The following is a 14954-nucleotide window of genomic DNA, read 5'->3' on the forward strand; positions in this document are numbered from 1 at the left end:
CATAACCCCTGGTGTAGGAGTCAGCAGGGAGTGTGACAGAGACCACCTGCTTAGACTAAGAGCCTTTCAATTGACTGCTGGATGGATTGGATCTGCTGCTTCAGTTGTGAGCGTTCTTTGATGGTGACAGAACAGGCGATGACAGGCCTGGAGACCCCACCGGCTCGCCCCAGGGCCTGCTTGGAGCGCACAAACACACAGGGCGCGTTCTTGTCCTCACATAGCAGTGGGAGGTGCAGGATGACCTCCAGGGGCTCGGCGTCTGCAGCCATCACAATGAACTCAGAGATGCCTCTGTTGAAGGTTTTGGTGGCCTCACTGGCTCCTTTTCGAAGCTGCTTGTAGTTACGTGATTGCTGAACGAGGTCCAATAGTTTCTTGGTGAGGTGGGCATCTGCAAGAGGGTAGGCCTTCAGATTTACATCAGCCTCAATCACGGCTCCAGTTCCATGGTATTGTCATTGGTCAAGGAACACAGGTGATGTCAGAGTTGGAGCCCTCACCGCTGCAGAAAGCTCTATGGAAAACAGTTTGACAGTGCCTCAAATGTTCATTACTTTATAACTCAGCAATTACAGTCATATGTTACACACACACACATAATATATATATGCCCAAGAAAAATGAAAAATAAATCCACACCAAAACATGTACATGAATGTTCATAGCAGCACTGGTCATAATAGCTAAAAGGTGGAAACAACCCAAATGTTCATCAGCTGGTGAATGGAACAACTGATAAAATGTGGTAAATCCATGCAATGGAGTGTTACTTGGCAACAAGAAGGAATGAAGTATTGATATTTGCTACAGCTTGGATGAAACTTGAAAAACACTGATGTTAAGTGAAAGAAGCCAGAGGCAAAAGGCCATATATTGTATAATTCCATTTATATGACATGTCCAGAAGAGGCAAATCCATAGAGACAGAAAGTAGATTAGTGGCTTCCAGTGGCCGGGGGAGGGGGAAATGAGAAGTGACTGCTAATGGGTTTCTTTCTGGGATAATGAAAATGTTCTAAAATTAGATAGTAGTGAATAGTTGCATAACTCTGTGAATATACTAAAAAACCATTGAATTGTACACTTTAAATAGGTGAATTATACGATATGTGAATTATAGCTCAATAAAACTTTTTTATTGTTACTTTTTAAAATATTTATTTATTTATTTGGCTGCTCTGGGTCTTAGTTGCGGCATGTGAGATTTTCGTTGCGGCATGCAGGATCTTTTAGTTGTGGCATGCGGGATCTAGTTCCCTGACCAGGGATTGAACCCGGGCCCCCTGCATTGGGAGAGTGGAGTCTTAACCACTAGACTACCAGGGAAGTCCCAAAGCTGTTTTAAAAATGGACCTAAATTCAAGAGCTAAAACTATAAAACCCCTAAAAGAAGACATAGGAGAAACTCTTTATTTGTTTCAGATTGGGCAGAGTTCTTTGATACAGTGCCAAAAGCAAAATCCATAGGAGAAAAAACTGATAAATTGGATTTCTTCCAAATTAAAAATGCTTCTACTTCAAAAGACAACATTAAGGAAATGAAAGGACAAGCCACCTTCTGAATGAAAATATTTGCAAAACACATAAAGGATTTACTTCCAGAATATATCGAGAACTTTTTACAGCTCAATATTAAGAAGACAACCCAATTTACAAATGGACAAAAGAGTTGAATAGACATTTCACCAAAGAAGATATAGGAATGGCCAATAAATACATGGAAAGATGCTCAGCGTCAGTAGTTATTAGGGAAATACAATTAAAACCACAATGAGATAGCACTTCAAAACCACTAGGAGAGGAACAATAAAAAAGACAATATCAAGTGTTGATGAGAATGCAGAGAAATTGGAATCCTTGTGCATTGAGGATGGGAATGTAAAATGATAACAGCCAGTTTGGAAAAGAGTTTGGGAGTGTCTTAAAAAGTTAGGGACTTCCCTGGTGGCGCAGTGGTTAAGAATCCACCTGCCAATGCGGGGGACACGGGTTCAAGCCCTGGTCTGGAAAGATCCCACATGCCGCGGAGCAACTAAGCCCACAAGCCACAACTACAGAGCCTGCTTTGGGCTTACATTGGAGAAATACAAACTCCCTAATTGTATGCCAACTAGGGAGTTTTACTGGCTCTTCAGCTCACCAATCCCTGCCTTCCTCTGTCTTAATGTCTCTTTTCCTCTTACCTCTCCTTTTTTGGACTCTTCTCTTTATTATTTCCCCTGAGAATAAAAACAACTTACTGGGACTTCCCTGGTGGTCCAGTGGCTAAGACTCTGTGCTCCCAACGCAGGGGGCCCGGGTTCAATCCCAGGTCAGGGAACTAGATCCTGCACGCCGCAACTAAAATCCTGCACGCCGCAACTAAGACCCGGCACAGCCAAGTAAATAAATAAATAAAACAAATTACAAAGTCGTTTGAGTGCCATTAACAAGCAACAGAAGCACCCATACTTTTGGTGCACCATTCTCCGTTCTAAGTAGCTCATGAATGTATATTCCAAAAAAAGATCAAGCTTTCCCTAAGAGGAGTTCTGGTGCCAACTCTTTTTTTTTTGTATCTCATTTTATTTTTTAATTTTTATTTATTTATTCATTTATTTTTGGCTGTGTTGGGTCTTCGTTTCTGTGCGAGGGCTTTCTCCAGTTGCGGCGAGCGGGGGTCACTCTTCATCGCGGTGCGCGGGCCTCTCATCATCGCCGCCTCTCTTGCTGCGGAGCACAGGCTCCAGACGCGCAGGCTCAGCAATTGTGGCTCACGGGCCGAGTTGCTCCGTGGCATGTGGGATCTTCCCAGACCAGGGCTCGAACCCGTGTCCCCTGCATTGGCAGGCAGACTCTCAACCACTGCGCCACCAGGGAAGCCCTGGTGCCAACTCTTAAGATAAAATGCCTTTCATTCCACCTCCTTCCAGAAGAAAAGGTTATTCACTGAGTTTGAGGCAAAGAAGGGATACCCAGGTAAAAAGATACGGCAGGTGGTTAAAGATTTGGACTGAAACGCCAAAGAAAGATCAGAGACAAAGGTTTGGGAGTTGAGGATGGCAAAGGAAGGCCAACGTGTATTAATTGCCCACTGGGCCTAGCCAGCTGCATAAATGTTATCTTATTAGATCCCAACAGCAATGCTTGGAGAGAGGTATTATTATCTCCATTTTACAAATAAAGAAGCCAACGCGGGACTTCTCCGGTGGTCCAGTGGGTAAGAATCCACGCAGGGGACCTGGGTTCGATCCCTGGTTGGGGAACTAGATCCCGCATGCATGCCGCAACTAAGAGTTCGCATGCCGCAGAGAAGATCCCGTGTGCCGCCAACTAAGACCCGGCGCAACCAAAATTATAAATAAATAAATAAAGCCAACCCTCAAAAAAGTTAAATGATTTGTCCTAGGTCACACAGCTGGTAGACGACAGCATCAGGATCAAATCCAGCTCTGTCTTAAGTCGAAGCCTTTGCTGTGATTCTGTGAGGAAGAGAGAGAGAGGAAGAATGAAAGAAAAGGAGAGGATGGGGCTTTTAGAGACAGATCCATGTTTGGGGCTGGGTGGAAAAGTGGGGCAAGAAGAGGAAGACTCAGAAATTAGTGTTGAAGTCTTCTGAGCATTCGCAAGGTGAATGAATTGTGGGAAAAGACAGTTGGCCTGGTTGGTATTCCAGAGAAGAGTTTCATGCAGTGGTGGAAACTGAAGAGTTTCATGCAGTGGTGGAAACTGTTGTAAAGATTTGAGGGGGAAAAAAAAAAAAGATTTGAGGAGTTGTTTAATGTGGGGTGGGAGTAGACAAAGGATGAACAGGTGGATGGGTGGATGTATGTGGGTGGGTGGATGGACGAATGGGTGAGTGGGTGGGTCTTAAGGCACGGCAGATGGAACTTGTTTTTATATTTGTTTTTTTAGTCAGGGAGAGAAGACATTTGTAGAATGAGGCAAGTAGAAAGCCAGCAGAGAGAGGGGAGTAGAAATCTTGAGAAAGAACGATGGTTTCTTTTTTTTTCTTTTTTTAAAAAATTTATTTATTTATTTATTTATTTATGGCTGTGTTGGGTCTTCGTTTCTGTGTGAGGGCTTTCTCTAGTTGTGGCAAGCGGGGGCCACTCTTCATCGCGGTGCGCAGGCCTCTCACTGTCGCGGCCTCTCTTGCGGAGCACAAGCTCCAGACGTACAGGCTCAGTAGTTGTGGCTCACGGGCCTAGTCGCTCCGCGGCATGTGGGATCTTCCCAGACCAGGGCTCGAACCCATGTCCCCTACATTGGCAGGCAGATTCTCAACCACTGCGCCACCAGGGAAGCCCAGAACAATGGTTTCTGATGAGGTCTGGAGGACATAGAGGCAGTTGGGAATGAGAACCCAGGTGAAGAAGTTAACCTTGGAATGGAGAAAAGAGGAATATCTTCTTGAGACGGCAAGAAAGTATGAACAGAAGTATGGGGAGGTTGTAAGGTGATGAAACTTTTGTAATGAAGAAAGGTTTGTGGGTTTTTTGGGGGGCTGCGCTGCACGCGGCATGCAAAATCATAATCCCCAACCAGGGATCGAACCCGTGCCCCCTGCAGTGGAAGCACGGAGTCTTAACCACTGGATGGCCAGGGAAGTCCCTGGAGAAGGGTTTTGAGGGAGTGCCACAAAGGAAAAGGAAGACGGGTAGAGGGGTCAGGTTTGGGGACTTGAGAATATGAGAAAGGTTTGGGTCCATTGATATGTGCCTTGCTCTAAATACTGTAAAGCTACAGTTGTTAAAACTATATTGTACTAGTTCAGAATAGAATAGAATCCAGATCTAGGTATATATAGCATGATAAAAAGAGCATTTCAAATTAGTGGGGGAAATGGAATAGTCAGTAAATGGTGTTAGTAAAATTTCCTATTTGGAAAAAAAAAAAATTCTTATCCCATACAGTCCATGAAGACAAATTCCAGATGTAAAAACAATCAAATAGAAAGAAAGAAAGAAAAAAAAAAAGCAGGCAAGCAACATAAACTAGAAAGAGTAGGGAGTGTTTATCAGTAGGGAAACAGTTAATTCAGTCTGGGCACTCATTGGGATTACAGTGTAATCGTTAAGAGTACACACAGGCTCTGGAATAAAAATAGCTGGATTTGGGGCCTGACACTGCCTCTTACTAGCTGTGTGACCTTGGACAAAGTACTTAAACTGTCTGTGCATCCAAGTCCTCTTTGGTAAAATTAAAAAAAAAAAATTAGTAACACCCACCTTATAGGATTTTGAGGGATAACCTATATAATACTTGTTAGTACAGCACTGGTATAGAGTAAGCCCTCAATAAGAGGTGGTTATTATGTAGTCATTAAGAACAATGAGGTCGGGAATTCCCTGGCGGTCCAGTGGTTAGGACTCTGGTGCTTTTACTGCTGGGGCCCGGGTTCAGTCCCTGGTTGGGGAACTAAGATCCCGCAAGCTGCTCGGAGCGGGCCGAAAAAAAAAGAACAATGAGGCAATGAGGTCAATGCATAAGTACAGACATGGAAAGATGCCTACAGCACATTAGGAAAAAAAGCAACATGCAGCTCTATATGAGTAATATCCCAATTAGGTTAAATATCAAAATAGAGCAAAACAGAAAACCTGAACGTGTTTATATATGTATAGGAAAATCTGGAGGGCTGCAAACTGACTGTTAATAATGGAGTGACCTTTCATAGTGTTGGATTATCACTTTTTAAATTACGTACTTCTTTGTATTATCTTTTTTTGCCAAAGACATGTATTACTTATATAATTTTTAAATTTTGTTTATTAATTTATTTTTGGCTGTGTTGGGTCTTCGCTGCTGGGTGCAGGCTTTCTCTAGTTGCAGCAAGCGGGAGCTACTCTTCGTTGCGGTGCGTGAACTTCTCATTTGCGGTGGCTTCTCTTGTTGCGGAGCACGGGCTCTAGGCACGTAGGCTTCAGTAGTTGTGGCACGTGGGCTCAGTAGTTGTGGCTCGAGGGCTCTAGAGCGCAGGCTCAGTAGTTGTGGCGCACGGGCTTAGTTGCTCCGCGGCATGTGGGATCTTCCCCGACCAGGGCTCGAACACGTGTCCCCTGCATTGGTAGGTGGATTCTTAACCACCACCTATAATTTTTTTAAATAAGTAAAAAACATGAATAACAAAAGCAGCACTGTAGCATTAGAATTGACTTGAACAGTTAGAGATGTTTAAATACAATTTTGTTACTTTCCTTTTATTTTTGTGACCTTAAGCTTAAAGTACGTTATTGAAATGTCATGTAGATGAAGATTTTTCAAATATATGAAAACGTAATAGGATTTCCATAGCCAGTTTTTCCATATTTTAATTTTTTCTTTTTTATTTCCTTTTCTTTTTATTTATTTAAAAAAAATTTTCCCATATTTTAATTTTGTATGAAGTTATTTTTAAGTACAATTCCATTTTCTACAATAATCAAGGATATAACTCCATTGGTCCAAAAGTAGGTGAAGATTAGTATTTTTCACTTATAGGCAGGATATCTAATTTATTTTACTGTGACCTCAATTTTTAAAAAAATACAAAAAGAAGGGAAGATTGATTACAGATCTTGCAATAAAAACTCCCAATTAGCATGAGATAGTGACTAAAATCCAAAATATATTTTGTTTCATCTTTTACTCTATACAAATTATCACAATTTTATTGCTTACTCAGCGTCTTTGAATTTTGTTAGTTTTATAAAATATAAAGTTTCAAAAACCTTAAAATCTTTGATTTGGAATCATGCCATGACTATAAATAAATTGCTATTACCTAGAGGCCTAAACAGTTGGGTTTTTTCCCCTAACCCTTTTTCTGTAGACCAACATATTTCAGTAGTATCACAGATTTGGAAAGAAAAGTTATTTTAAATTAGAATAAAATTAGAGTTTCTGTTTGTTAACATTTAGGGTACCCTTTAAATACAGAGTTGTAGAAAGACGGGAAGGAGGTTTAACTGCCCTTTATTGCGTGATGTGATAATACATAGTGGTTTGGTGGCAAATGTCAGAATATCTCACTGGGACAGACATAAATTCTGGAATTCACTGAGCAACATTGAATTTCATTGTGATGTTAGGAATATGCCCTAATATCTTAATTCACTGGGTAAATTATTTAAGTTAGTGAATTCTAAGATTTTTCTCTTTGTTCTCTTGCTGAGTAACAAATAGTTGTATTTTTCTTCGTGGATAGTTGAAAAAAGAATGTGAATAGCTCCTTAAAAGTTTTTATATTGATTACCTATTGAAATAATATTTTGGATATATTGGGATATTGGAATATCCAACATTGGGATAAATAAAATATATTCAAATTAATTTTGCTTATTTTTACTTTTTAAAAATGTGGCTACTAGATAATTTAAAATTACATATGTGACTTGCATTTATGGCTCATGGTATACATGTATATTTTTTTGGCCACGCCACACGGCTTATGGGATCTTAGTTCCGGGACCAGGGATTGAACCCACTCCCCCTACAGTGGAAGCGCGGAGTCTTAACTACTGGACCTCCAGGGAAGTCCCATGTTAGCGTATTTTTGTTCAGTGCTGATCTGGAAGAACAGTGCTAGTGTTAATTTTCTTCCCTTGTAAGTAATTTGCTTTTTGTTTGCCTGGATGCCTTTTTTTCTTTAATACCTTCTTAAAAATACTGAAAAAATATTGTATTAGCACTGGTCATTCTGGGCCATACCTTATGTTTTTTTTTTTTTCTTGATATTTATTTTTATTGTGGTTAAAAATACGTAACATTAAACTTACCATCTTAACCATTTTCAAGTGTACAGTTCATTAGTGTTAAAATCTCTAGAACTTTTTCTTCTTGCAAAACAAACTCTATACCCATTAAACACTAATTCCCCTTTTCCTCTCCCACTCACACCTTATGTTTTAAATATAATTTGGGTAAGAAATTATAGCCAACTAATAATGGAAAGCTTGCAGGTTATCTACTAGTCATCTGTGTTTTCTCCCATTAGCAAATAGGCAAAGAAGTGTTTTAGTGCAGCTCTTCTTCCCCTACCATTTCTGATTTTAGAGCGCAGTTCACACTAAGAAGCAAAAATGTGTGCAAATTGTCCAGAAGGCATTTTTTTTCAAGGATTGTTAGTGTGTTTGGTGTTCCCATCTGCTGATGTGGCCACTCTAGGTCACTGTGCCCTGATCCACACCTCTGGGCAGCCTGGGCAAACAGGCAGAACGCTTTAGCTAGGCTGCAGATAGCAAGTTTGCTCTCTCTCTAGTCTAACTGGGGTTATTAGCGAGGTGCATTTCAAAGAGAGGGAAAAACAAAATTTCGGTTGTCTTAAGTTTAATTTTCCTTTTACCTGATGAGACATTTCTATTTTAAGTGCGCCAAGGAAGATCAGCTTTTCCCAGGAACTTGGCATTGACGCTTCTCCTGAAATGAAAAATCCCCTTTTCATTTGTGAATTATTGACCTTAATTTTATTTTATTTTATTTTTTTAAATAAATTTATTTATTTTTGGTTGCGTTGGGTCTTTGTTGCTGCGCGCGGGCTTTCTCTAGTTGCGGAGAGCAGGGGCTACTCTTTGTTGCGGTGTGCGGGCTTCTCATTGCAGTGGCTTCTCTTGTTGTGGAGCACAGGCTCTAGGCACGCGGGCTTCAGTAGTTGTGGCGCACGGGCTTAGTTGCTCCACGGCATGTGGGATCTCCCCAGACCAGGGCTCGAACCCATGTCCCCTGCATTGGCAGGTGGATTCTTAACCACTGCGCCACCAGGGAAGCCCTAATTTTAGGTCTTTGTATATGTGTGCTCTTGATTTCTAATGCCAGGCAAGGCTACAGTTAGCTCTACACTGCTTTCTGGATAATTTCTTTTAATGTCACAGCTCCCCCAAAAATGGCATTTCCAATAGAACACTGTCATCTTTAACACTTTAACCCTGAAGCCATTAGTGCTCTTCTCTTGCTAGGATCAAATCTCCGTGGATTTCATTGTCCCCGCATCCCTCACCTGACTGCTCCCAGGTACTGGAAACTCAACGTGTCCCACGTTGAACTCAACCTGTACCACTCCAGACACCAAACCTGCTTCTCCCGGTTCTTTATTCATGATTTGGGCAAGCCATTCATCCATCAATGTAAATATCTTTCCCTTTTCTAATTTCACCTAATGTATAATAAATGTATAATGTCTAATGTATAAAAAATATATTTTACTAAGGTTCAACAGTGAATGACAAATTCTTTGAGATGGCTGCATCTGCTTATGGCAACTAGGCACCTCCCCTCTCTATAAATTATGCACATGGAAAATAGGGCTAGTAAGTGCTAGACATAAATAATTGATAATTAAGCTTTCCTAAATGATGAATCGCACTGTTGTATCACTGCAGATGGCTTCCCTGTGTGTTTTCGTTTCTTTTTTTTTTTTTTTTTTTTTAATTTTTTTTTATAGCTACTTTATTTATTTATTTCTTTATTTTTGGCTGTGTTGGGTCTTCGGTTCGTGCGAGGGCTTTCTCTAGTTACGGCAAGTGGGGGCCACTCTTCATCGCGGTGCAGGGACCGCTCTTCATCGCGGTGCGCGGGCCTCTCACTATCGCGGCCCCTCCCGTTGCGGGGCACAGGCTCCAGACGCGCAGGCTCAGTAGTTGTGGCTCACGGGCCCAGCTGCTCCGTGGCATGTGGGATCTTCCCAGACCAGGGCTCGAACCCGTGTCCCCTGCATTAGCAGGCAGATTCTCAACCACTGCGCCACCAGGGAAGCCTCTTTTTTTTTTTTTAAGGAATTCCTTTGTTTTTATTTTTTATTTATTTTTATTTATTTATTTATGGCTGCGTTGGGTCTTCGTTTCTGTGTTAGGGCTTTCTCTAGTTGCGGCAAGCGGGGGCCACTCTTCATCGCGGTGCACAGGCCTCTCACTATCGCGGCCTCTCTTGTTGCGGAGCACAGGCTCCAGACGCGCAGGCTCAGTAGTTGTGGCTCACGGGCCTAGTTGCTCCGTGGCATGTGGGATCTTCCCAGACCAGGGCTCGAACCCGTGTCCCCTGCATTGGCAGGCAGATTCTCAACCACTGCGCCACCAGGGAAGCCCTGTGTTTTCGTTTTGATGGGCAACTTTCAAGGCTTCCTCAGTGATTGCTTTGGTTTTGGCTGCTATCACTCTCAAATAATGTTTTCCTGCTTGTTATTTAATTAAAGAATTGCCTCACTTTGTGGCGAGTGATTTTATCCACGTTGTTTTGTTTAATAAGTGTTTCTAGACTAAAGCAGCTCCATGTGTAGAAAATCCAAAAAATGAACATTTGGTTCAGTTTTTCTGTTAGAACCTTCTTCTCTGTCTTCCTTGCTGTGGCTTCTTCACAGGCTGAAAGTGCTGAATCTCATTTTTTTTAGAGTTTGCTGTAAACCTAAAACATTGAAACATTTACCTGAGCCGTATAACACATAAAGAAGACTTTTGCAGATTCATAAGTTCTTTGTATTAATCCAAGAACTGGGGTATATGAGAGCATCGATAAAGTATGTTATGGTAGGATTCGTTCACTTTGAACAGCTTGCCTTTGTGGGAGAATTAGATTATAGAAATGTGGCTTAAGAAGTATTTTTTTTGCTGGAAAGGGTGTGGTGAAAAGGGAACCCTCCTGCACTGTTGGTAGGAATGTAAATTGATACAGCCACTATGGAGAACAGTATGGAGGTTCCTTAAAAAACTAAAAATAGAATTACCATATGACCCATCAACCCCACTACTGGGCATATACCCAGAGAAAACCGTAATTCAAAAAGAGACATGTACCACAATGTTCATTGCAGCACTATTAACAATAGCCAGGACATGGAAGCAACCTAAGTGTCCATCGACAGATGAATGGATAAAGAAGATGTGGCACATATACACAATGGAATATTACTCAGCCATAAAAAGAAATGAAATGGAGGTATTTGTAGTGAGGTGGATGGACCTAGAGTATGTCATACACAGTGAAGTAAGTCAGAAAGAGAAAAAAAAATACCGTATGCTAACGCATATATATGGAATCTAAAAAAAAAAAAAAAATGGTACTGATGAACCTAGTTGCAGGGCAGGAATAAAGAGGTAGGCATAGAGAATGGACTTGAGGACTTGGGGTGAGAGTAGCATTGACATATATACACTACTGAATGTAAAATAGTTGGCTGGTGGGAAGCAGCAGCATAGCACAGGGAGATCGGCTCGGTGCTTTGTGATGACCTAGAGGGGTGGGATAGGGAGGATGGGAGGGAGGCTCAAGAGGGAGGGGATATGGGGATGTGTATGCGTATGGCTGATTCGCTTTGTTGTGCAACAGAAACTAACAGTATTGTGAAGCAATTATACTCCAATAAAGATCTATTTTTTTAAAAAAAGCATTTTTTTAATTGAAGTATAGTTGATTTACAAAGTGTTCATTTCTGCTGTACAGCAAAGTGACTCAGTTATACATATACATACATTCTTTTTTCTATTCTTTTCCACTATGGTTTATCACAGGATATTGAATATAGTCCCCTTTGCTATGCAGTAGGACCTTGTTGTTTATCCATTCTATGAGAAGCATTCGTGTAATCATCAGATTTGGAAAGTGTTCCCAGATGGAATGTGCAGTGTTACCTAAGCCTCCCTTGGTGACTTAGTGCCATCATGTCCTGGCACGGTTCTTCCTTCTATCTGGATAAGGCAGATGGGGATTCTGACCCTGACTGCTGATTGCATCTGTTTAGTGTAGAGTTGAAAATATCCCTGCCTCCTGGCTGGTCAAGGTGGGGCAAAGAGAGCCTGTGTGACTGATGTCCCTGTAACCTTGGCCATTAGCACTGCTAATGAATTTGAGACTAGGGTTTGTGTATGTGTCTGTACCTTTCATAGCACTAAACTTGTCCAATTAAACTACATAATCTATGTGGTAGTTGGTAGGTAAAGCCTGGGGCAGTATTATTTAAATTTGTATTTTCCTATTAAGCAATCATTTTGAAGCAAATATGAAAAACAAAGAGCCTTCACTGTGGAGGGTTATGGAGGTATACACGTAGGTAGGTAGGTGCTGAGACTTCTGTGTATAGGTATGAGCTGGCTTATGAAAAATCTAGGCAAAGAAACGTTATGTGTGTATGCACGCTGATACCTGCAGTTAAGATTCCTGAATAGGTGGAGAACAAAGAATAACCGCTTCCAGTGTAAGGAAAAAAATCAGGAACAAAACACATATATATGTGCATTAACATATATATATATAACATAGATATGTTCATACATTATATGTTCATGTGCATTGTGGGGCCTTCTGGTCTTTTGCTTCATGGTATCAGGCAGATCATGGTAAAGATTCAATTAAGAATATCACAAGGAATACAGTGATCTATTTTATATTTGGTATCTTGGGTTCTCACTGCTATGATTTTGCTTATTTCGTGCCATTATCCCCAATCAAGAGAAGAAAATTTTCCTAGGGTTAGAAATTGCTCTAATTGTTTGTTGAAGGGTTAACCTTTTTTTTTTTTCTGCATCAGCTTTCTCGCTTGGCTTAGTTTGACTGGTTTCTGTTTGATTTTTCTGTCTCTCGCCCTCTAGGAAGCTATTTTGCCAGCCACTTCATTATGGGAGGAGAGAAGTTTGATTCAACTCACCCCGAAGGCTACCTGTTTGGAGAGAACAGCGATCTGAACTTTCTGGGGAACAGACCAGTTGCGGTATGATTGTAATCCATTTACATCCACGCGGGGCTAAGTGGCCAAGTCAAACGTTCTTGTCAAAATAAGTTTGTAATTGCTGGTTCAGCATGTTTGTAGCTTGGTCTGAGTTGAGAGGGGCCCTGGGAGCCAGACCACAGCCTCTTTGATGGATCAGGGTCTCCTGGCACTAGAGGCCGCCCCGTGGAAAAGTACAGAGTCTGCCTGAGGGCGAGGACAGCTCACAAAACCCAGCTTTCCTAGGGATCTGAAGCTCTGCCTAAATGCCACCTCTGCAGACTGCCCTTGCCCAGCCCCTAGCTTGCCCTCGCTTTGCTTTTCGTTCTTCTTCATAGCACTTAATACCATATAAGCGTTTATTTCTCTGTCTCCTCCTGTTTATTATCTGCCTTCCCCATCAGAAGGTACATTTCACAGGGCAAGGGCTGTCCTACTGCTGCGTCCCAGCACCCAGGACAAAGCCTGGGACATTACGATAAGCCCTTAATAAAGATCTGTTGAATGAATGACTGAAAAAGTTCCCCTTGATATCTGATCTGCTATCAGACTGTCTCTCTCTCCATTCATTCAACTCATTCCATAAATGTTTATGGAGCATTTTCTCTGCACCCCGCCTGAGGCTTTGTAATAATCGCTTCCATATGGCTATTGAGTGGCTGCTGTGTGCTAAGGAAGGCCCTAGAGACTTCTCAGGCGTTATTCCTAATCTTCACAAAGACCCACCTGACAGAGGATTTATTACCAATACCATTTTGTAAGCGAGAGAAGTGAGGTTGGGAGAAAACTGAGGTTCCGAGAGATGAACAGCGGCAATAGCCTTTGTGAAGTGCAGGCTATGTTCTGGGCCCTGTTCAAAGTGCTTTACCGAAAGTTTTCCCAAAGTCACATAACTAGATCTGCCTAGCCAGAGATCCATAACCTTTCCCCTGCTTCTCATTGCTTCAAAATATCCTGCCTTTCTCCAGAAACTCCTAGTTTAGTGGGGCAGACAAAACACAGGAACAGGAAATGTTTCAATAGCGCTCAAGGTCTGAAGGGATGGGATTCTGTAGGAATAGGGAGTGGGGGAGGGGAGTGGCAAGGGCAGATGCTTCGGTGGTGGTGTGGAGAACGAGGCCTTGGAGGATGGCTGGGTTTTCACGAGGCGGGTGGGAAAGGGGCCTCCCGGGAGTGAGGTGCAGAGCACAGGCCTGAAAGCATTCACGTTTCTGTTGAATCAGCAACCATTTACTGAGAAACTACTGTGTACCAGGTACTGTGATAGGCGCTGGGGATACAAAGCTGAAATGAGCATGGTTTGTTCCTCCCCTGGAACAAATAAGGAAGCCAGTCTGGCGGGAGTGGACCTTTCCTGATGGCGAAACAAGACTGGAAAGGTAGGTGGGGACTCCATTACCTCGAGATGTTTTCCACTCTCTCCTGTAGGCTCTGGGGAATACTGAAGGTTTTTAGGCAGATAAGTGCCCTGGAGAAATTATTTTTTTGTTTGTTTGTTTGTTTTTTAGGAAGGTTAATCTGGTGATGATCTTCCATCTGGAGCTTTAATTAAAAAACGTTGTTGTTGTTGTTGGTTTTCATTGTTTTCTTCCTTTCTTTCTGGGGTGACAATCCCCCCCTTCAACAGCTTCTAATTCTTAGTCCAATAGTACTTTAGAAAATACCAAGTCCTTCCTGCTTCAGATTCACTTATGACAGCTCACACTTATCAAATGTCTGTTCTCTGATTTTGCTGCTACTACCTTAGCCATTAGAGTGGAAAGATCTTTTTTTTCTGATTGAGCCAGATAAGTACTCTTCCTCATTCACTGAGAGTCAGCTTATGCCTGGAAAATGCCCTTTCTTCTCACATGGACTTGCTGTTTGTGTCCATTTCTTCCTCCCTTTTTTCTTTCCTCTGGTGTCAGAATAGTTTATGTACTTTAAAAAAGTGTAGTTGTTTTGTGTTTTTTTTACCTTTTCAGGCCATAAAGATGATTTTATTTTATTTATTTATTTTTGGCTTCTTTGGGTCTTTGTTGCTGTGCGTGGCTTTCTCTAGTTGCGGCGAGCGGGGGCTACTCTTCGTTGCAGTGCACGGGCTCTAGGCACGCGGGCTTCAGTAGTTGTGACTCGCGGGTTCTAGAGCGCAGGCTCAGTAGTTGTGGTGCACGGGCTTAGCTGCTCTGCGGCATGTGGGATCTTCCCGGACCAGGGCTCGAACCCGTGTCCCCTGCATTGGCAGGCGGATTCTTAACCACTGCGCCACCAGAGAAGTCCCAAAGATGATTTTAAAACAAGGGAACACTTCTTTAGGTTC

General features: G+C 42.0%; 2 protein-coding genes across 5 annotated transcripts in view; one reads left to right on the forward strand and one right to left on the reverse strand.

The window, feature by feature from the left end:
- Window positions 1-14954, forward strand: part of RNF157 (ring finger protein 157) — an 82361-nt gene that overhangs the window by 9852 nt on the left and 57555 nt on the right. For all 4 annotated transcript variants that reach the window (XM_007185742.3, XM_007185744.3, XM_007185741.3 and 1 more), the window contains exon 2: window positions 12540-12658. In XM_007185742.3, coding sequence (XP_007185804.1) covers window positions 12540-12658 — 119 coding nt within the window. The remainder of the gene's footprint in view (window positions 1-12539; window positions 12659-14954) is intronic.
- On the reverse strand, window positions 51-4903 carry LOC103004724 (NHP2-like protein 1). The gene is made up of 2 exons (XM_057536133.1): window positions 4897-4903; window positions 51-439 (listed from the first exon to the last, which is right to left on the reverse strand). The coding sequence occupies exons 1-2, from the start codon at window positions 4901-4903 to the stop codon at window positions 51-53; spliced, it is 396 nt and encodes a 131-aa protein (XP_057392116.1).

This window comes from Balaenoptera acutorostrata, chromosome 20 (genome assembly GCF_949987535.1).
Source record: "Balaenoptera acutorostrata chromosome 20, mBalAcu1.1, whole genome shotgun sequence".
Classification (NCBI taxonomy): domain Eukaryota; kingdom Metazoa; phylum Chordata; class Mammalia; order Artiodactyla; family Balaenopteridae; genus Balaenoptera; species Balaenoptera acutorostrata.